Raw genomic sequence first — 22,969 nt, forward strand, 5'->3', positions numbered from 1 at the left:
AGGCTTCTAGGTGTGTCAAATAGAGGGCAAAGGAAGGCTGGGGGTCATGCCAGGCAGAGGGCAGGTCAAAGCAGCCACATCTGCCTTTTCTCCTTCTACTTGGGATACCTAAATGTCTGTGTCTAGGAATCTAGAATAAGGAGTGGCAGCCCCAGTTGTACATTTCCGGGGGATCATTTGGTACTGATTTCTCTTTCTTGACTGATTAGATCACACTAGCAGCCTGCTTGTCGTAGCTGGTTCTCAGGGGTGGTCAGATATTGTTTGGGGTGGTGGTAATGTGGTGGGAGGTGAGCAAAGTAATTCAAGGTTGCCTCTCATATACTGTATATACTCAACTATAAGTCGACTTTATAAGTCAAGAACAAGTTTTGGGGCCAAAATTATAGATTTTGATATGACCCATGGATACGTTGAGGGTAAAACTTAGGGATATGAACCATGGATTTAATGGATGAAGGAAAGGAAAACAATACCAAAAAACTTCAAAAATTCTAGCAGGCATCTTTGTGCTCATACTAAAAGCTGGACAGATGAGAGAATAGAGAGGGGGAGGTCAATGCTTCCAGGACAGATTACACTTTTGCCTTTCACCAGGAGATGGTTCCTTTTTTAAATAAGAGTTAAAGTACAATATTTACATTGACCCAGGTCAATTTAGGGTTTTTGGGTCAATTTTTGACTAATTTTTTTAGATTTATATATGAGTATATGCAGCAGGCTTTCTAATATGATTTGAATGATGATTGTCAGTCTCCTTAAGTGTGTCTTCTGTGCTCACAGTCCTGTACAGTATTGCTCAGAAATAAAACCGATTGAGTTCTATTGTGTTCATTTCCCAGCGCATATATATTAGATTGCAGTCTCAGTATGCCAGCCCACTTAACAAAATACACATTTAAAAGGATATGTTTTAGGCATGAAAAAAATCAAAATAAGAAAGACCCTAGAATCATGGTCTGAAATGAGTTAATGGGATCAAATCTGAAATTGCACCTCTCCATAATCCTACATCTGGATAAGAGTAGCAGGGCTTATATATGGCTTGGTTCCATAGGAGCACAGTGAATCTGGGTTCACATTTCACTGAATTCCAGCTTTTTTAAAAAAAAAAACAAGTTTTTTATCCATATATCTATGCTGTTAGCCTCAAAATATATGCACATAATACCTCTAAACTCTCAGCAGCCCAAAGGTTGGCTGAGTAAAGTGGCAGTGTTTTTATATTGGGTTTATGTGTGTTGCCTGTTCAGTACCTAGCAAGGCCAAACAATATAAAATTGTTTTGTTCATACGACTCCTGTTTCTGCCTTCTGCATGCAGAATTTGGCTTTTGTGGACAGTGCATTTTTCTCTTTTTAAGGCATCCAGTAATAGTAAAGTTTAATAATACATCTTAACCAAGTGAGAATTATACAAAGAGAAAACTCCAGCACAAGTCCAGGTGTTATTTTCTCTTAGATCTAGTATCTTGCAAGTGCTGGATAATGTCAGAAGAGACAAGAGACAGTGGAACCCCTGATAGATCTCCTGAGTGTCTTTCTTTCTGCTCCATTTTGTTATTTCTCTTTTCTCCTTCATCTCCTGCTTTCCCATTTTCTTTTTATTTCCTTTTAATTTTTCCCCATATCTCTTCCTTTTCTCTCCCCTGCTTTCCAAAGAGCGATGGATCGTCTGTGGACGTTCATATAAATATGGACCAGGCTCCCATACAGGTACAAGTGGGGCAGAAAAGCTGGAAGTGATTGGGTTAAGGAAGTGTGTGTGTGTGCTTTAGCTGTTCTGAAAGAAACTGAGGGGCCATAGGTCTCTCATATATATATATATATATATATATATATATATATATATATATATATGCGCACGCACATGCATACATTTCAGTAATGCTTGACATATTTTTGGGGTGGAGGTTGAATATATGAAAAGAACGACTCAACAAGTATTGTAAGATTATTTTTTTGGATGAAAATGCTGCATGCCCCCTTGTCACCATGGTCACTAGGTATTCTCACTAGACAATTCTAGTCACTGTCATCCAGAAAAGTAATATTCTCAGCTATGATGGGGATGATACATTCAACAGATCTTCAGAGGGATGCCTGTCCAAATATTCAGGGTATCTTAAACTGTTGTTCTCCTGCAGAGTCTGTGTTTTTGGGTGGGACAGGTTCTTTGGCCAAACAACAGTTCAGTGCTCCTTTTATTACACTCCAGTCACATATTTCCAAAATATGTCACGAACTATTTTAAGTGAAAACTTCCATGAGACAGTACATATCACAAAGGGGTCACTTGCTAGTATGTGGCAGAACTTTTTTCTTCCCCAGTGCTGTAGGAGCAGCTGAGTTAGGTTTCTCTGTGTCTCTCACACACATATAGTCACATGCAATTTCTCCAGTTTCATTTAGGATCAGGCACCTTGCCTCATTACCCTTTTCTAGAGTGAGCTTGCACTCTCCCTCTCCCAGCCATGTGAATTGATGTGGCCTAGATTTTCATGATGCCCTCACCAAATAGGATCATAAATTCAGGAGGAAGCAGCAGGGAACAAATGCACCCAATTATCCCTTGTGGTGGCACAGGCCAGTGATTGGTAGTTCACCTCAATTTGGTTTAGTTGGGGTGAATGGGTACTGGTTCCGTGTGTCTGCCCCCTAATAAGCAAATGATGGAGAAGACTAATGAAAGGTGTGGTTGGAGATACTGGAATGTGCAGGCAAGCCTGCCAGCCCAGAATACAGTTAGTTCCCTCCTTTGTCCAGTATCTGTGAGGGCTACTGAAGGAAAAATGCCAGACACCTAATGGTGACGATTTATTTAAATTGTGTGCCACTCTTCATCATCAGAGCTTGGGGTGGCTAAAGTCTATTCAAAAACACAACCAACAATAACAAACAGATCTAAAGTCACAAAACTAAGACTACAAGTTCTATATTTAAAGTTACAAATATCTAAAATCATTAATTAAAGTGCTTGTTAAAGTACAGTGGCCTGGATCCTGTTTGTGCAACAGACTATAGTACAAATGGTTTGACACTGTCGCCACTTGCTTAATGAGGCCCACGAGATCTCATTGTGTAGACAGAAGTCTGGTTTTGCTGGTGACAGTTGCCACATGCAAAGTATTGAGTGTGGGGGCCCAGTGTTTACTATGGGGGCGTCTCTCTGCCTGTGTTGGTAGGAAAGAAGCTAAAGAATTCTGAAACAACTTGATTATTCTCTGAATGTTTGTACAATTACCGTATATCACTGACATGTGAAAGGAAAAGCATGGAGACAACTGCTTTTTAGTGCAAGAGGTTCCACTGCAGGGGTGCTATCACTGAGAAAGACCTGTCACATGTGTTAGTTTTAAGGGCCATTGTACACTGGGTTATTACAAATGGTAGTCTTGGAATATTCAGGAAGCTTTCCCCTTTTAAAAGAAAGACATACATCACATGCTTTGCTTTTAACTCCTTAAAAAAGCTTTCCCTATGGAAAGGATGCAGATGATCAGAGCTGGACTGGATGGCCCTAGCGGTCTCTTCCAACTCTATGATTCTGTGATCCTATTCATTTTTAAGTAGCAGAATTTTTATAAAGAGACACTGGCAATTCTGCACATTTACTACAGGAAGGAAAGGGTTTCACAGAAGTGTAACTGTCATATGACATGTAGGCAAAGGAATCTTTGAAGTTCAGATTCCCATTTGACAACTGAGTTGTCAAAAGGAGTCATAGCAGACCTTCCAAAAGCTTCATCAGGAGGTTTTCTTGTTTAGGATCCATTGAAAAGCAAAGGGCATGTCAAGCACAAACCTGAGTGCCCAGCTGCCCCTTCCTTTCCTGTTTATTTGGCAAAATTTGCATTAAGAGTATTCCAAAGGATGGTGTCCGAAGTGTATGCATCCACTTATTCTAGCTAGAGATACAATACATAGAGATGTACCATTTCTTGAAATCTTTGAAGCCACGGGAAAAAAGATATCCCTTTTGAAAATTTCGGGAAAAACTGAAATACCTGCAGGGCTCACTTTGAAATCAAGCCCAGACTTATTTCACCACTTTAGCAACATGAAATGCATCATTTGTAATGTATGAGCTAAAACTGTAATCTTTGGAATTTATAAAATTTGAAAATAAAGAAAAGCCACAGCATTGTAAAAACCCAGCTCTGAATGTCACCATCCAAAAAGGAGAATGAAGGAAAGCAGATGCCACATACTTTATAATGAACATAATTTTATAATGAAGAGAGAGCAGAAGAGCCCCTTCCAACTTTGTGATACAGTGGGCCAGCATGGCCATGTGCCGTAATAAATTATTTGTATTCGATACAGTGGGAATATTTTGAGAGAAATGGTCTCATGCAATCATAATTTTAAGAACTAAGCTAGCAGCATATTTGGACATCAACTCAATAGTTGGAAATATTGAACTTTTTCTTTAATGCTTTATTTTCATTAGTAATGAGTCTTGCCCCACATGCTCCTCTCATGAAGATAGCCACCTACCTCACAAGGTGCAAAAGCCCTTTGGGATTTGAGTGTTGTGTAGGTCTGTAATATGCACAGCCATTTTTTATCTTTCTCATTACATATTAAACATATATAATCCTTAGCATTTTGAGTGAATAAAACATTACCTTAGAAAACATGTCACTCATTCTGAAACAGAAAATATTTTCAGACTAATCTAGATAAATGTGCATTAAAAATCTGTACAGTTGCCTCTTCATGTCCGTGGAGTCATTCATCCAAAGTCTGAAAATATTCAAAAATATATAAATTCCAAAAAGCAAACTTTGATTTTGCCATTTTATATAAGGTGTACTGTTTTACTATGCCATTGTATTTAATAAGACTTAAGCATCCATGGATTTTGGTTTCCACAGGGGATTCTGGAACCAAACACCAGTGGATCCCAAGGGCCTACTTTATAAAACAGAACTGAAAAGGCAGTGTGAGGTTTCTACGTGAAACTCTGGTTTTAAAAATGGAGGAAACAAAGCATGAGTAGTCATGGAATACTTTGTTGTAGGAAACAGTATTTTCATCTCCCAAGTTGAACTGTTTAAAAATAAAAGGCTGATAAAGACCTTGGAGTATAGTTTTGTAGGTCCTTGCTAGAGCAGTGGTTCCTAACCCCTTTCTATGCCCCACACCCCTAAGAAATATTGGATTGATGTTTGCACTTTCTACAAAATACCACATTTGAAGATGAAGAAGTTTAATTTCTCATTTTTGAACCACATATTGAGCCACATGCAATACTGAGGGTGAAGACATTCAAACAAATAAACTTTTAACTCAGTGCATAAAATGCAAATCTAAATTGCGTATTCAGAAAAAATTGAGTGATGACTTGTGACTCAGCACTCAAGGACACAAGGTACTCTTTGCGCAACCCCTGAAATTCTGTCTCATGCCCCCCTGCAGGGCGTGGGCAACCCAGATTAGAAACCCCTGCTCTAGAGGAGGGTTTTGGATCACTACATCAGAGAAGGCTCTCCCCACTTGCTTTTTCTACCACCTTCCACTGTCTGTGGAATTGGATGGTATGTGAATAGGAATAAAGAGACTAGAAAAGCTACTTTTTTAGATGACAAGTTGTGGAATCTCCTAGCCACTTGCTATGTTGGCTGGCAAATCTTAGAAATTGTAATCTCCAAAAGTAATTTTTTCAAGATGGCTTGGTGGGATTTAGTGTTTGTTTAAGAAAGATTCTATGGTTCAGTGGTATTACTACTACTACTACTACTACTACTACTACTATTGTTTTCTTATATTCTGCCTTTCTCCCAGTACTCAAGGCAGCAAACAACAAATATAAAACAATACAATTTTAAAACAGTACAACAATCTTAAAATATATCGATATAAAATATAAAAACTAATTAAACAATTTTAGAAATTAAAACAGTAACAAATTAAAATATAACATGTTAAAAATACAGATCATTAAAATTTATATAGCACAATATTAAACTACCACAAATTATGCAGTTGAGATTTCCGCATTTGGGGAAATCGCAGGGGTCAGCACACCCAGAGTGCAATGGATGAGCCTCACCCTGGGAAAACCACCTTTGTGATCATGGTGTCTCTCCTGCATGCAGAGGGCACAGGTTCAATCCCTAGGATGGGTGACAAGTAGCAGTTGATGAGAGGCTGTCCCCCATACCAAGGACCCAGATGTGGTAGAAGGCATCTCTATCTGTAAAGGAATTCTCTGAAGGATTTTTTATGGGGGAGGAGAAGAGTCATGGATTAACGTGACTTGGACTGAGTGGATTCTGTCTGACTACTGGTGGAGAGCTGGAGATGCTTAGTTTAGATCCCTATTTTTTACGTGGTCCTTTGAGGAAAGGGGAGGGCTGGGGATTGGTCCTGAAGAACGCCTTGTAGGGTCATGGAGGGAGGCAGGCCTTGTAGGCTCATTGGTGTTGCCTAAGGTTTGTTGTGAATGTGGGGGGATTCTGGTTCTGGCAAGATGGTCCCTTTGGTTTGATCTTCAGTATCTCTTATCCTGCTGTTATAGAGCGAGCCTCGTGTCCGTCTTGTGATGGCCCAGCATATGTTACGGGACATCCAGGGCATCCTGAACCGGCTAGAGGTGGGTGAAACTCTTTCTTTGTGTTGTTGAACTTGGATATAAAACAAAGCTTGGAAAAATTAGTTTTCAATCCCCCCTCCCCGACAACATGGCCAGAGTCTTGGTTCTGCAGCTGAACATGATAACTTTGCCAAACTGGCGGATAGAAGTGGATCAGAAATCTGCTGTAGGATTTGAAGGTTTTATGCCCATCCTTTTCTTTAGGGTCGTACCAACAGCCAGGCCCCATCAGGGTCAGAGGAAATGCCGTCCACCAGCCCCACTGAACAGGAGCCAATGGAAGGGGCTGAATCCGAGCCACCCAGTGAGCCCACTGTGGCAGAGGAGACTCCCCCATCTGGGACTGAACCGCCCCCTGCATCTGAACCTGCTGCACCCAAGTAAGCTCACAATACTATGGGGAGAGAGCTGAGTTGGCACCAGCCTAGCAGCTGATTTCCAAGACCAGTGTCTTCTTCCTAGTTCGAGGTCACAATGGCTGTGGCTCTGTCTAGACAAGTAAGGTGGAGGTGTGAGGTGTTGAACCCCTGTGGGGTGTCATGGAATGATGGGAGCACTAAAGAGGGGGCAAATGTGAAAAGAGTAGTGTATGAGCTGAACTTGAAAAGTTACTTTTGGGGATTGCTACTCTCAGAAATACCCAGGGAGCATGGCCAGTGGAGGCAATGGACACATAATCTCAAATTTAAACATGTTTCAAGTGATACTTAGGTTTCCAAGCTTAGACATAAACCAAACCTCAGTGATGCTTGATTTTGTTTGGGTAAGTTTTCATGAAGTGACTTACAGGTGGCAGTTATTCTAAGTTAACAGAGGTTTATTATTTATTTATTACTGTATTTTCTGGTGCATAAGACAACTTTTTAACCCTCTAAAACTGTGTCAAAAGTCGGGGGTTGTCTTATATGCTGGGTTAAGCCCCGGCCACAGAGGCCACAAGAGAGCCCTGCAGCCCGACACACTTACCTAGCCTGTTCCATGGCCCAGCGCGTCCGCTGCCGGCCTCCTCCCACCTTTCAGGCCTCCAACAGCCCCTTGAAGCCTGCGCATGGCTGCCAGCTTCACAGGCCTCCGGAGGCCTCTTGAAGCTTGCGCGTGTGCGCACAGCCAGCCACCAGCTTCACAGGCCTCTAGAGGCCTATTGGAGCCTGTGTGCATGCGCATGGCCGGCTGCTGGCTTCACAGAAAGAGGGGTAGTCTTATACGTCAAGTATATCCCAAACTGTATTTTTACTGAAAAAGTTGAGGGTCATCTTTTACGCCCAGTCGTCTTATATGCCAGAAAATATGGTATGCTTGCAGCCTGGGTAACTTTTCTTGGGAGGGCTGGGAACCAGATTAATAGTTCCTTCCTTGGACTGAGATTCCCATTTACCATGCTGGTTGGGGAATTTTGTAGTGCAAAAGTAGTGTTTCTACGCTCTCTGTCTGAGTGGAGGATCCAAAAAGGAGGCAGTGAAAGGAAGCACTGGAGTCAAAGTGAGGGCTAAGAGACCTTCTTTCTCTCCTGTCTTTGTCTTCTCTCACAGTCACCCCTCACCAAGTGAGTACGTGGAGATACTGGGGGAACTCCGTGGAGTGGAGAGCCGGCTCCAGCCCTTCCTGCAAAGATATGAGGAGATCCTAGGGACTGCTGGCACTGCAGACTACAACAACAATGTAAGGGGATACTCATCCTGGTATCATCTTTCAGCTGTTGGCATGGAAGTGATAAGTAGATTTGGAATAACCAGGTCCTCTCCAGCTGCCTGGAGAGGCCCATCTGTCATGGGGTTGCCTCTTCTAGATACCAATGCAGTTTGGTCTAGGAGAGATATGAGATTGACTTATAGTCAATACATACATCTATATTTATTAAGTAAATATTTTAGAACTTATTCTTAAATAGACCCCCCAGTAGTTTCCTATTCAAAAACTAGTTAGGTCCACACTAGTTTAGCTTCACCAGTGCTTCAGTGTTAGGCACTCCCAGTCCATTTATGAGTCCCAAATGCCTTGGTCATTTTAACATGAGTGCTGGACTCGCTTTGTCTCTGATCCCTTCTCTTTTTTGTTGTATCTCTTAGGTTGCAAGTAGTTCCTTTAGTAAGCTCCCTGTTCTACTCCTACAGTACTTAATAGTAAAATGTGCAAACTCTCACTAAAATAACATTTTAGCAACATTAGATGCAGGATTCACTCCAGAATGGGTGGAAATTTGGGGGTTTGATGGGGTTGAAGAAGTCTTGCTAGGGAATATCTTTTGTGTCAGTTTATTCTGTTTCCCTTTCTATCAGACTGAAGGCCGTGAAGAAGACCAGCGAATTATCAACCTTGTGGGGGAGTCTCTGCGCCTCCTAGGTAACACCTTTGTGGCGCTCTCTGACCTTCGCTGCAACCTCTCATGTAATGCCCCCCGCCACCTCCATGTGGTGCGGCCCATGTCCCACTACACAGCCCCTATGGTGCTGCAGCAGGCTGCCATCCCTATCCAGGTAAGTGCCAGATACTTTGGTGTGGTGTGGCATCCTTTCTTAAGCAGAAACCTGGATCAGGTTGTGGCTATAGATTTCCAGCCTGCAATAGTTTGGTCAGTGAGGAAGAAAGCTAAAGGGGTCCAGCTCTGTCTCACCAGCCTGTGACTTGCTCTCACCTCAGATTAATGTTGGAACAACAGTCACCATGACGGGTAATGGCTCTCGAACTGCTCAGGGCAGCTCAGAAGCATCCACAGCTTCCCAGACCTCTCCTCCTGCTCAGCCGGCCACTTCCAGTCCTACCGATGATGGCCGTCCATCTGAGGGGTCTCCCCCTGCTGCCTCCTCCCCAGGGGTCACTCCTACTCAGACGCAGGCCTCCCAGACAGGCCACCCACGTGTGATCCGCATCTCACACCAGACAGTGGAGCCCGTGGTTATGATGCACATGAATATACAGGGTGAGGAGACTTTGTGGCATCTGTATCTTGTGGGGGGGGGGCACTATATGTGGGACTTGGGGGCTGGAGTGATGGAACAGAAACGTTTAACCTCTTAGCAGATGCCGGCAACCTTTCTGCATTGGTTTAAGAAGCAGCTGTTTCTTTGTGAGGGTGGGTGGGGATGGTGGTTGGAACTGCTTAGTTGCCTAGGGGGCTGGATGGAATACTGGTTGAAGGAGAAGGGCTGAGGGCTCCTTGTGATGTTTCCAGACGTTGGGAATGCCCTGGCTGTAAAAATTGCCATGGGCCATTAACCCCTCCCAAAGGTGCTGAATGTTAGCATAGAAATTTCAAGTTCTGGTTTCACCTCAGCATGAATCTGCTAAGTTGGTGTTAGGCAAGCTGTTCTCAGTTCTTGCAGAATCTTGCATGATGATGTTGAACTGGCTGGCTTTTGTAGTCTCTTGTAACTCTGTGATCTGTAAAGTGGGCTGTGAATACTGAACTGCAGTCTGGGTTTATTATTGAGTAGACTGAAACTGTGTGAGATGAAAGAGCATAAGAAATTCTCTGAGTGCTTTGAGGGTATCAATGCTTAGCACTCAGTCAGGACAAGAACATAAATGCAGGCCTGCTGGATCTGGGAGGGGCTCTCCCCAGCATCCTTGATGCCTGAGCAACTAGACAATTTCCAGGAGCTCACCACCTGTAGTGTGAAGCCTGTGGTTCCCATTTGTTCTCTGTCCTCCAGCACTTGCTTTTGTGCAATAGAACTGGCTTTGATTGAAGAGGTTCCATATAGCTTTGAGGATAGTGGATGCTGCCTTATTATACTGGATGTGACTTGCTCAGAATTTGCCAGTATTTCTTATGGACTCCACTCCAGGGAGCAGTCTTTCTTAGCTCCACCTGGAGAGGTCGGGGATTTAGTGTGGAATATTCTGCATGAAAAACCTTGTCTCTGCCTCTGAGCTATTGCCCTCTTTTATTCGAAGCTGTTTTTCCTCCTCTCCTTCTTAGATTCTGGTTCTCAGATGGGAGGGAGTAGCTCTAGTGGAGTGCCATCATCAGGAACTCCTGGGCCGGCTGGGCATCCTCAAGGAATGGGTAAGGAATGAGTGGGAACCTTAAAGTGGGCATGGGGGTGTTCTGGGTAGATAACTAGGGTATAGTACCATTATGGACTGGCAAATTTGTCAGTTTCAACTCCTGTAGTTCATTCCCTCCTGATTCTGTATTGAATTGCAAATGAAAATGCATACCTATCTTTGTATACATTTAGAAAAAAATATGCCCTTTTTTAGACATCTTTTGAAAAGCATCAATAGTCCTGTGCACATGTTTCAACTAAATATTTTTTTTGTGAGTAATTTTGTCCCCATTGTATTATGCATCTTTCTGCCATGTGTGGCCATGTCACTACCTACCATGGCCGTGGGCTGTTTGTTGATGGGCCTCTTGGTTTTACTTTTTTGTAGGTAGTGGTGCTCACATGCCCCTTCCTAGCCTCCCACCAGAGTTCATGCAAGCTGTGGCCCATCAGATCACACAGCAAGCCATGTCAGCTGCCGCCTCAGCTGCTGCAGGTAATAACTGGGGAGGCCACTGATTGTATCTGGAACACATCCAGGGCAAGTATACATGTTGTAGAGGGGGCTGTAGATTCCTTGGCTCACTTTCAGCACCCAGATTTTGAATGTGCTGGGTGCAGATTTACCACCTTCTGCTCTTCCTGTTTCTTAGGCCAACAAGTCCCAAGCTTCCAGTCAGCACCGACACGTGTTGTGATTGCCAGGCCCTCAACGCCTTCTGTGCGGCCCACTCACCCAGGGTCGCCTCAGGCACCAGGACAAGGGGTAGGGAGAACAGTTGCTGGAGATTGGGTGTGGCAGGAGCTCTTTTCCTAGTCTGTAGGACATTATTTCTTTTGAATCTGTCTCTTGTTCCCTTGCAGGGTCCCACTCTGGGTGGAAATGCTTCATTGGCCCAGATGATCAGTGGCCTGGTGGGGCAGCTCCTCATGCAGCCAGTCATTGTGGGTAGGTAATAAAATCCAAAGAGGGAAAAGTCACAAAGTGTTAGGTGACACTTCTGTGAGGTTGAGGTGGTGCTGAGGATCACTTGGGTCATCTCATTGAGGCCAGAACTTAGAAGGAACTGCAAGGGCCATGTAGTCCAACTCCTTGCCACGAAGGAAGACACAACTAAGTCTTTCCTGAAAGATGCCCATCCAACCTCTGTTTAAAGATCTCTAAGTTAGGAGAGTACATCACCCTCCAAGGCACAGTCAGTTTCACTATCAAACAGCACTTTACTGACAATTAGTTCTTCCAAATGTTTTTTCCTTGCTATTTGAATCCATTGGTTCATGTTCTAGTTTCTGGAGGAACAGAAAACAAGTTTGCTATGTCTACATCAGTGGTGGTCCATAGGGTTAACCCAAGGGTCTGGGTGGGGTATTTCTGGGAATTTGCCACATCTCAGTATGATTTAACAGTTGGTTACCTGGGAGGAACCATTTTAAAAGCAGTTGACTGTTGTGGATTTAGTCTGGAAGGGAAGTGAGAAGTCTGAGGTTCCTTATGTTGAGTAAATGGGGCAATTTGAAGTGAGCCGTGGTAGAGCGGGAGTAGCCTTGTTTCTCTAGGTCTTTGCTGGCAATCATCTCCATATTTCTCTTCCAGCTCAGGGCAGTGGGGCATCCTCATCGGCCTCTTCTTCTGCCAGCACCCAAGCTACCTTCAGCACCAGCAATTCCGCCTCCCCTCCTACTGCTTCAGCCAGTGCTGGTACAACCAACACAGCCACCACTGCAGCCGGGGGTAGCTCTGCTGGTGCCCCAGGAGGGCCCATCCCTTCTGGCCAGCCTCCTTCAGCAGGTGCTGAGCTCCAGTTATCCCAGCTGCTGGGGAACATTTTTGGAGCTGCAGGCTCCACCATGGCTGGTGTGGCTGGTGTGAGCTCCCCTACCATCACTGTGGCTATGCCAGGGGTACCTGCTTTCCTGCAAGGCATGACAGATTTCCTTCAGGTGAGCACTTAAAATCCTTCCATAGCATCTCTCCTGGGCATGTTGTCACCAGGCAGTTTTGGGATAGGGTAAGTGGGGGTTTCTTCCCATGGCCATATACATTTAATAAATCAGGTTGCACATTCTTTCCTACCCACCTTGGCAAGGCAGAACCATCTTGGAATCCTGCTACATAACATTATCCAAACGTCTCTTCCAATTTCTTACCCCTTCTTTTTTTTTTACTTCCCAGGCAACCCAGATGGGGGCAGCACCCCCACACCCTCCTGAACAGGCTCCACCACCTCCTCCCCAACCAGCAGCCTCTCCACCCCCACCACCTCCCCCTTCAGCTCCCCAGAGTGGGCCAGAGACACCTTCAAGTGGTGCGGGAAGTGGCGGAGTTCGCGGTAGCGCCTCAGCAGATGCTCCTCCTCCTGAGTTCTTCACTAGCGTAGTTCAGGGGGTACTGTCATCCATGATGGGCTCGCTCAGCGCCCAGCAGGGCTGCACTGAGAGCATTGCTGACTTCATCCAGCGTTTGAGTGGTACTAGCAACATCTTTGAGCCGGGCACAGAGGGGGCTCTGGGTAAGGAGCACTTTGATGTCAAAATGTGGGCTGCTTGCCAGGCTGGAAAAGGCTTTTTTCTGACCCTGATAATTCAGATGCCTCTCACTCCTGATTCCAGAATCCTTTTCTTCCCCAGGGGATTGAGATGCATCATATATTGGGCTTAGAGCTTGTAAAAGCCCCCCCCCCCCCCAAAAAAAAAAAAAATCTCTCCTCCTGTTGGACTCTTTTTAAGTATCCCTCATTGAAAAATTATAGGGGTATCCATGCTGGCCTTAAATAAAATCTGAAATGCACTTCACTGTGCTATTTTTATTAGGCCAGCCAAAAGGTGCAAAATATATCACGATTACTTTCTCAAGTAAAGGACAAAACTGTGATTCTGGCAACATCACTATTACTCTCGTACATGATTTTTGCCATCTTTGCTTAATGAAGGTGATGGTTGGCATGATCTTTCTTCAGGACTCCTACATTTTCTCCACTGCCTCAGTACTCGGGAAGGGTAATGATTTCATGCTTGTTGCCATTGAATCTTCAAAATGTTTTGTTTTCACTGTAGTCATTTGAAGCAGTCTAGCCCAATGTTCGTAGTATCACAAATGGAAGGCTACTGATGGAGTGGTTGGGGAGGCATGTGAACTGCATATGAACTGCAGGCCCATATGTATCCCCTGACTTTTTTATGAGCCCCAGGACTCTCAATTCCTAAATCATTGCTTGAAAAATTTCCCCAATTCCTGAAATTACTGCAAAACTGCTAGAAAATGTAGTAGTTTTTGTAGGTTTCCCCCTGCATCCCTCTTATCCCACCAATCCTTGAAAGAATTGAAAAAAGGCAGTTGGAGAGGCTAGAATGAATCCCTCTGCTTTCCTTCCACCCAAAAGTAAATATTCCCTGTGCCACCAGCCTTACAAGACTTGACTCCAGTAAGCTTTTAATGCTTGTATTATTGTTTTTGTATTCCACCTTTAAAATAATTTTTAAATGGTTTTAATTCTATAGATTGATTACTTGGTTTTAAAAATGCATTCTGCATATGTTTTATTGATGCCTTACAGCTTTTTAAAAGTACATATTATACATTTTTTACTTATGGCTTTCTGTGTTTGATATCTACTGGTTTCGTATTCTGGAAGCTGCCTTGAATCTCAGTGTTGTGAATAAGGTGGGATGTAAGATGACTATGATAGTTGGCATCTTGTTGAGCAGTTATGAATGTGTGAGCTACACTTACACATTTGTAACTGCTCAGTATTCATGTTTAATATTGTGACACTGTTTCCACAATCACAGATCTCCTCCAAAACCAACCTCAATAGCAAGCAGCCACTCCAAGCAACAGAGGTCTGTTCTGTGGGTGATTGAGATGCAGCATGGTGATTCCTACCAGCAATCTGTGGTATGATAGTCAGAGGCAATAGGTTCCCTGTCATAACTCCTTGTCACACTGCAGCTCATTGGTGAGAAGGGGCTAGAAAAGTCATCCATCAGCACCCCATCACCAGCAGACTAGACTTGTGACTCTTGGAGTGGCTGCTGGCTGTTAAAGGAAGGTTTAGATGGCTTGGATCAAAAGATGATGTATAGTTACAAACGTGTAATTGCATCTTGTGATGTTGGGTGTCAGCTGGTAGGCCATTTTTTACTCTCAGAAGGGAAACCAGTAGTGGTGCCAGCATAGAGGGAGTGTCAGAGTCATTACCCCGGCTCCTTCTGTCATGCTAGGCATGTTTAGCCATGTTGTAGTCATGTTGGGAGATTTGCAGGGAGTTAAACATCTGCAGGAAATTATTGAGTGGGAAACAAGGTCCTGTAGCACCTGGCTTTTGATGGGAATGGAATGTGAACTCTTTCTGGTTTTCACCATGGTTAATTGAGTTAGATAGAGACAGGGCATTATAGGGAGAGGGGATGACAAATGTCTTCTGTACCCAGCACAGTTGTCTACCCTGGCTAAGGGATTAATGCTTAACTTACGGCCTCCCAATAATTAGCTCATAGCTGAAATGAAATGAGAAAGGGAGGTTCCTGGTTTTTACAGCTCGATCTGCTGGCTGCTCTACTCCCTTGCCTTGGTTTTCTGGAGGTGTCTCCATTGCCCTTGTGTATTGCTTCCACACCTTGGCCGAAAGTGACACCATCCTCTTGTTGATCGTTGTTCCTTTTTTCCTGGCCAGGCAAGAGTGGCAGAATAATTTTCTTGCCTTAGAAATAAACCTTTGTACACAAAGGTCTCATGACTGCAGAGTCTCCTTTTCTCTGGTTGTTATTTCCTCCAGTGGTATTGGGCCAGCAGAAAGGTGCTGTGACAACCTTTGCCTGGCCCTTTGCAGTTACAACCTGACAGAAGAGTTATCCTTAAAATTTTAGGAAACAGACCTTTAGGAAAAACCATCCCAGGCCACAGTGTACAACAGTGAAATGATGAAACACAGTCCAGCAGTTATGAAACAATAATTAAATTTAAATATTAAAATGTAGACTTTGAAAGCAGCTGGTAATATACAAGGAGGATGATATTGTCCTAAGGTAGGTTAATTCTGGCCAAATTGTAGGAGGAAATGTTCATGGCTGCTTGACAAGCCATTAGTGTTGGGGTTTGTGATGGGAACAACTGAAAGACAGTTGGGAGCACTTTTTTTTAAATCTCTGTGCCTTTCTCTTGCCAGGCTTCTTTGGAGACCTGCTGTCTTTGATCTGCCAGAACTTCTCCATGGTGGACATGGTGATGCTGCTGCACGGGCAGTTCCAGCCCCTGCAGCGGATCCAGCCCCAGCTCAGCCGGTTCTTCCGGGAGGAATATCTGCATGGCCAGGAGCCCACTGAGCGCAATGTCCAGGTGAGAGAACTGTCTCCCAGCCCCTCCCCATTGCTCCCCTCCTTCTACTCACCTTGCATTGATAACAGGCCCATATCTCTTCTGGCTTTTCCAGATGGCCACTTACAACTTGATTAACGGCTTGGAGGAGTACATTCGCGAGAGCTTTGTAAGTTTCACTCTTAACCCTTCCTTCATCTTCTATCATTTGCACAGTAACCATGTTTTGGGTTGGGAAAACAGGGTTAAACTCAGCTCTGTTTGCAGATTAGACCTGATAAGATTGACCCCAAACATCCTCAGGGATTTCTCGTTGATGCCACTGTGCTATCCTTGGAAGCATGTGCTGTTGGTGTAATATGTCTTTAAACATCGGAAAAATGTTTAAAAACCTCCAAAGGAGGAAATGCCACCACTATTCTGAACAGCTCTTACCAGCTGGCCTGCTCTTCAGGTGGATTTTTCCCTGCAATTCAAGAAGATTACTTCTCAGTTTAAGGTGTCACTGCTGAAATCTTCAAAAACAAGTGGTTTACAAATAGTTCATAAATAAATGAATTCTAGATACAGACCAAACTTTGTGGTTCATTTCCCCTCCCCCCCCCCTTTTCCCCTCCTGTTTTCCTGCAGGCCTCTGTCCGTGTTCAAGATGGTGTCGATATCACCCGCACCAATTTGGAGTTCTTGCAGGAACAGTTCAACCGCATTGCTACGCACATTCTACACTGCACCGGTAAGACCATGGCAAAGTTGCTTTTTTTGGCCCACTGCTCCCACAGTCCCTCAGTGATTAGGGGTTCTAGGATGTCTGTTCAATATTTTTTTCAATCTGGATAGAGGTGTTAACGTCATCAGTCTCATTTGCGCCTTCTTTCTTTCCTTTCTAGATAATACCTTTGGATACCGGCTACTGGAGCTGTGTAACCAGGGCCTGTTTGAGTGCTTGGCGCTGAACCTCTACTGCTTGCGGGGGGAGCAGGGCGCCTTGACAGCCGTCATCAATGATCGCATTGTGAGTGATGAGCCAGGACAGTGTGTTTATGCTCTCCTGCTATCTTTGCGCAGCGGGCTTTAGGCTGCCAACTTTGGCAGAGGGAGATGCATTTACGGTACGGTGTGGGAAGGTGAAGGCGCTTGAATCAGTTTCTAAGCAGAAAAGGGGAAGCTCTTGAGCGGTGGTGCCACTGGATGAAGCTATGACAGCTGTGGATATCTGGAATAATTGCACACCGAGGGCCCTTTCCTACTGCACTTACTGTGCTGTATTCCACTTGGGAGAGTACCACCATGGTGTACTGGCTTAAGTGTTGGACTACAGCTCTGGAGACCAGGGTTTGATTCCCTGCTCAGACATGAAACCCACTTGGCCAAGTCACATGTTCTCAGCCTCAGGGGAAGGCAATGGCAAATCTCCTCTGAACTAATCTTGTCAAGAAAGCCCCATGATAGGGGCCTTAAGGTTACCACAAGTTGGAAACTACTTGAAGGTATGTATCTACAATAATTCCACTTGAACTGCCAGGGCAAAATCTTATGGAATCCTGAAACTCTTTAACAGATAATTCCCCCTAAACTGCAAATCCAAAGATTACATAGGATGTTGCTTTGGCAGTAGAAGAGAAAACATAGCTCTATACAGTCCTCATTCCTTTACGCGGGGGATCCATTCTGGACCCCCTACGTAAGGGGGAAATTGTGTATGCTCGCGCCCCATTGAAAATAATAGGGTGCATACACGTGGCGCCATGGGGAGTGCACGCTGCAGGTGTGCAATACCATTCATTCACCATTTGCTGAAAGCTGCAGAAGGGAAGCCCGTGTATGGCACGGGCTCACTGTAATTATTAGTGTGAATGGGCCCCACATCAATGAATGTCTTCTGTAAGTACAGCATGCCCGCATCCTACACGAGGAAGGTTAAGCTGCCATAAAGAGAATGGTGTGCATGCCAAACATAGGAACATTCCCCCATTGAAACAAATGGGGTTTGAGCTTACGTGCTTTCCCCATATGCGGTGTGTGTGTGTGTGTGTGTGTGTGTGTGTGTGTGTGTGTGTGTCCGAACAGATCCCCATGTATGGGGAGGGTCCACTGGATGTGCATGTTTGTTTATTGCACTTAAAACCTGCTTTTCTCCCTAGATGGTATGCTTATTTTGGGGCCTAGACAGGATGGGGGATGGCCCCAGTACCCATCGGGACTCGCTTTTCCAGCAGTGCACGCTTTCCCAGCAGTGCACACACCCTGCTCCCGCTACCACAGACAGTGGGCGCTCATTAATTGGCTGCAGCAGAGGGGAGTGGGCCATGTGTGTGCCAGGCCCCAAGGGCTGCTGGAAAAGCGAGTCCTGATGGCTGTTGGCGTCAATTACAGGCCCAGGCGCTGGGGGGGAAATGCTGGTAAGGGAGGGAGGGAGGGAAAGAAGGGGGGAAGTAAGGGGGGAATTTCACATAGTCAAGTCCCATTGTCCCCAGTGGTGCCATTGACTATTTGAGAAATTTCAGATCTGCCGGGGGGGGGGGGGCTCGGAATGTATCCCCCATGAATCCGGAGGGACGAATGAATGTATATTTTATTCATCATAGTTGCACATATGGCAATATAATTCTCACCATCATAGTAGATACAACACATTTTTGGGGAACCATAATCAATTTCTGCTTGACAGACACGTATCATCTTTGAAGATTTATTATCAAGGTTCTTTGAAGATTTATTATCAGGGTCACAACTTGATTCTTTCTGTGTCCCACTCAGATCCCACTCCCACAGCTATGTAATAGTTAAACCTGTTACCTGATAGAATACTCCATAAGTGCACCTAAGGAAGTGGATTGATATCCACAGAAAATCATGGTTAAAATAAATCAGTCTCAAAAGTGCTGCTAGATTCATTCCTTCTCACTCCCCCTTATGAGGTATGTGAGGCATGACTGAGAACAATGCACATGGTGTCTTTCCCATTTGTTGTTTCACAGCTGGCTGGAGAGTTGAACCCAGGTCTCTCTTTTCAAAGTTCCAGCATACCCACTACTATGTAACCCTGGTTCTCAAAGCTTAACACAGATTTCTGAAAAATCTATGTTAAGTTTATATATATGGGCTTTTTCATAAAAAAGCCCAGATGTAATCTCAGTAAAGCCAGTTAAATTTGGTTCATTGATAGCCCAGCTAAAAACTTCACTGGCTTTGCTGACATTATTTCTGGGTTTGGTGAAAACTGTTGGAATTGACTGTGAGCCTGGTTCTCCTTTGTGGTCCTGATGGCCTTTTTCCTTTCTCTCATTTTGGCCCATCCTGGCTTCAGAGGCGGATGTCGGCAGACATGAATCCCTCCTTGGTGAGCTGGCTCACTACCATGATGAGTATGCGCTTGCAGGTCATCCTGGAACACATGCCTGTCACAGAGGAACAGATCCTCCACTATGTCCGCAGGGTTGGCGATCCTCCACAGGTAAGGCTTCTGTGCAGTTTGTGAAATCTCCAAGAGAGGAGGAAAGGCAAGGACTTTCTGATTGGCAGAGATGGCCAAACTCTGTTTCCTCAGAGACAGGTACAGGAGGTGAAGACACCCATGTTCCACTGCATGAGGCAGTGTTTCCCCACTCCTTTGAACAGTTTGGCTCTATAGTAAAACAAACATTGCTAGCCAGGGCACTACCTGAATTATTTGGTTGAGATACTGTGCGCTAGCAGTCTATAAAGAGAGATTGGAGCGCAGCAGGAGGGTTCCCGATCTGCTCACAAGCCAGGTTCCTTTTTCCAGGTTCCTTTTTCTGCATGTGAGATGTCTGCTCCTTTTGGTTAGGTTGGCCTGCTGCATCTGGTCTGTGGATGGTGTGGTGGTTGAGAGTTAAATCTAGGCAGGCCTGGCGTAGAGTTCGGTTTGGGAAGGGAAACTGCCTTGTGGGGTATTGGAGGTGCATGACAGGATGTGATGCATTCCCTTCTCCCACTGTTGTTGTTTTAGCCTGCTCCCGAAGAGCCTATGGATCTCCAGGCTACAGAACAGGCGCCAGAAACCCTGCAGGTATGGTGGAGTGGGAGAAACATGGCATGCAACAATACATACATATAGCAAAACTAGCAAACTTCTCAACTGTTATATTGTATTCTTGGGCCATTCGCCAGTCTAGGGTGGCTAGCAACATATTGCTTCTTTGTTTTTTTTTTCAGTTGTGAGAATTAATTGTATGGCAGATTATGAATGTATCAATTTGGCCAAAGGAATGGTTACATGACCATATGGGAGCCAGGGAGGCAGTGAGGAATAGGGACAGGGGAGAAGGTAGGAGCCCAGCTTAGTATCAGTAGAAGATTTAGAGTAGCCTTTCCAACCCAGTGGTCTTTAGATGTGTGGGCTGAAGCTATGGTTTGCTGGCATGGGTGTGGGAGTTGTAGATCCAACATATCTGCAGGGCATTCAGTGAGGGAAGTCTGCTGCAATGGTTTCAAAGTACTTGGCATGTTTTGCAGGCAGGGTTGTTAAGGAAAATGCAACATGGGATATACAGTGAATGAAATAAAACATGTATGTGAGAGTCAGGATGACTCAGCAGAAGTAAATAGAAGCCACACAGGTGTAAAAGGTAATGTAATTAACAAGTCCTAAATGCCAAGGACAGAAATGTAAAGTGGATAATTGAACACACCTGAGAATTGTTAAGTGGTCAAGGCTGAGATGATGAAATCATTAATTGTGGGTTGAACCAAGAGAACCAGAGAGTGGATGTACATGCCCACTGGGTGGAAACAGACAAGAGTGGGTGGTATTTTGCAATGACTATAATAAGTGCTATGAATCCCAATGTATTTTGTGGGTAGTAGTTGTGGAGTATTGTTGTATTGGAGTTGTGTTGGATAGTTTTGGAGCTGTATATAGTAGAATAAAGTAGATCTTTTATATAAGACTACTGAGTTGTCTGGTGTCTTGAGTAAAGATACAAGAGCCAGCTGGATCCTGAAGAAGTGGGAAGACTTCTGTGGAAGCAAGAGTGAGAAGGCTTGGAGAGTTTGTCAGGGTCTTCAGCCTATTCTCTGTAACTCTGCTGCTTTAGAGCAAAGCTTTAACCACTGGCCAAAACTGGTCAGCGCCGGTGCGTAACAAGGTGGTGAGTTCGAGCCAGAGGTGAAGAGCTACAACTCCCATCATCCCTGACAAGGGTTATGGGCCCAGATACTGCAGCACCCAGCATCCACAGAAGCTGAAAGTTCCAGAGAGTGGAAGACAGTTTTGTGGAAGACAGATCAGAGCAAGCTGTTTGCGCTGCACTGATAAGCTCCGTGAGTAACTCCTCCTGTGTTTTGATTAAGCCCGAAAGGGGTCAGCTGTGCAAACTCAGAAGGACTGTGTCAATTGAGTCACTGCACAAATTAAGATGGAGATTTTGAAGTTTAGTAAATTGAACAGAAGCAACTACTCCACCTGGAAGATTTATGCCCAGTCTTTACTTGTAAAAGAAAGTTTATGGGCCACTGTTGAAGCCGGGCTGCCAGCTGCAGCAAATGCAGCCACGAAAGAAAAAGATAACAAAGCCAAGGCTTGTCTTTTTCTAATGCTGGAAGAAGACTTGATTAATGACGTAAGGGATAAACAGACCGCGAAAGATGTGTGGGAAACACTTCAAAGACTACACACTCCTTCGACTGCCTTTGCAAAAATGCTATGGTCTAAGAGAATTTATAGGCAGAAGATGGCAAAAGGGCAGTGTGTGATAGAACATTTAAAAACTATGCAAAACTTGTTTGTACAGGCTGAGCTAAGAGGAGTGGAAATAAGTAGAGAACAGCAGTGTTATATTTTGATTGAATCATTAGATCCTTCTTGGAGCAACATTACCAATGCTTTGCAAAACTTACCGGCAGCAGAATTGACGAGAGACTTAGTTGTGGCCAGGATTCTGGAAGAAAACCAGAGGAGGTTGTCTGAGAGGAATGACGCAGCAACTTCTAAGAGTGTGCCAAGTGAGCAAACGAAGCCTGATGTGCGTGGGCTGGACCAGGCAGCTTCTTCGAGGGAGCAAAGAAAATGTTTCTACTGTAAGAAGATAGGACATCTGCAGAGGCACTGCAAGCAGTTGGCTGCTGATAGAAGCAAGCAAGAGAGCAGATGGCAACCACGGCACGACCAGAGGCAGAAGCAGTCCAAGCCTCCATTTTTGAAGGACAATAGAAATAATAATAAGGGGTTTGCGACCATGATAAAAGAAAAACGAAATGCAAACTCCAAATGGCTTGTAGATTCAGGAGCCTCGTCCTCCATGTGTAATAACATTAACTTAATTAGTGATAAGAAGCCAGCCAATGTAAATGCTGTAGTTTTGGCTGATGGGAATGAGCTCAGTACTGTAAATCAAATGGGGACAGTTTACATTCCAGGGCTGAAAGAAAACTTTAATGATGTTTTGCATGTGAAAGAATTAGAAAACAATTTGTTATCAGTGAGCAGATTAACAGACAGAGACTACATAGTCACATTTGAAAAGAACTTGTGTAAAATAATCCTGAATGGGGAACTGCGTGGCATAGGCTTGAAAAAGGATAAGCTTTATTTCTTAGAGGAAAATGTTGATAATTACAAGGTAGAGAATGCTAACAATATTGATAATGTGCCAATGCACAAAGACTGCATACATGAGCTCCATAGAAAATTTGGCCATGCTAGTTTCAAGTGTTTAAAGAATTTAATAAGCATGTGTCCAGATTTAAAAGTAGCAGAATGCAAAAATCATTTAGACTGTACAGTTTGTAATCAAGTGACGGTCAGAGCTTTTCCAGTTGCTGAGAAATCCAAAAGAATTGCTCAAAGACCATTTCAGTTTGTACATGCTGATGTAGCCCAAGCTAATTGTTTGTCTTTAGGAGGAAGCAAATATTTCCTAGTAATTGTGGATAGATATTCAAGGTATGCTTTTGTAAGAATATTGAAAAATAAGTCTGATGCTGGGCAAAGTTTGAAAGCATGGGTAAGGATGATTGAAAGACAATTTGATAGCAGAGTTGGGACTATTGTTACAGATAGAGGTGGCGAATTTTTAAACAACCAGCTGTATAATTGGTTTCAGAA

General features: G+C 44.2%; 1 protein-coding gene and 1 non-coding gene across 7 annotated transcripts in view; one reads left to right on the top strand and one right to left on the bottom strand.

Moving 5' to 3' along the window:
• BAG6 (BAG cochaperone 6) overlaps positions 1–22,969 on the top strand; it is a 41,471-nt gene that overhangs the window by 11,507 nt on the left and 6,995 nt on the right. For 4 of the 6 annotated variants that reach the window (XM_089514087.1, XM_089514114.1, XM_089514105.1 and 1 more), the window contains exons 5-22: positions 1,662–1,715; positions 6,526–6,600; positions 6,805–6,980; positions 8,130–8,259; positions 8,877–9,074; positions 9,238–9,517; positions 10,520–10,606; positions 10,978–11,085; positions 11,243–11,355; positions 11,454–11,538; positions 12,184–12,530; positions 12,763–13,099; positions 15,755–15,924; positions 16,019–16,072; positions 16,534–16,636; positions 16,791–16,915; positions 19,211–19,357; positions 19,874–19,933. In XM_089514087.1, coding sequence (XP_089370213.1) covers positions 1,662–1,715; positions 6,526–6,600; positions 6,805–6,980; positions 8,130–8,259; positions 8,877–9,074; positions 9,238–9,517; positions 10,520–10,606; positions 10,978–11,085; positions 11,243–11,355; positions 11,454–11,538; positions 12,184–12,530; positions 12,763–13,099; positions 15,755–15,924; positions 16,019–16,072; positions 16,534–16,636; positions 16,791–16,915; positions 19,211–19,357; positions 19,874–19,933 — 2,649 coding nt within the window. The remainder of the gene's footprint in view (positions 1–1,661; positions 1,716–6,525; positions 6,601–6,804; positions 6,981–8,129; positions 8,260–8,876; positions 9,075–9,237; positions 9,518–10,519; positions 10,607–10,977; positions 11,086–11,242; positions 11,356–11,453; positions 11,539–12,183; positions 12,531–12,762; positions 13,100–15,754; positions 15,925–16,018; positions 16,073–16,533; positions 16,637–16,790; positions 16,916–19,210; positions 19,358–19,873; positions 19,934–22,969) is intronic. The other 2 variants (XM_089514124.1, XM_089514134.1) reach the window with 1 other exon arrangement.
• Positions 5,946–6,103, bottom strand: LOC149320943 (U1 spliceosomal RNA). The gene has a single exon (XR_016279624.1). It is a non-coding gene; the product is annotated as a U1 spliceosomal RNA (small nuclear RNA).

Source organism: Sceloporus occidentalis, unplaced genomic scaffold, assembly GCF_023333645.1.
Source record: "Sceloporus occidentalis isolate IW3139 unplaced genomic scaffold, rSceOcc1.0.p SCAF_1, whole genome shotgun sequence".
Lineage (NCBI taxonomy): Eukaryota > Metazoa > Chordata > Lepidosauria > Squamata > Phrynosomatidae > Sceloporus > Sceloporus occidentalis.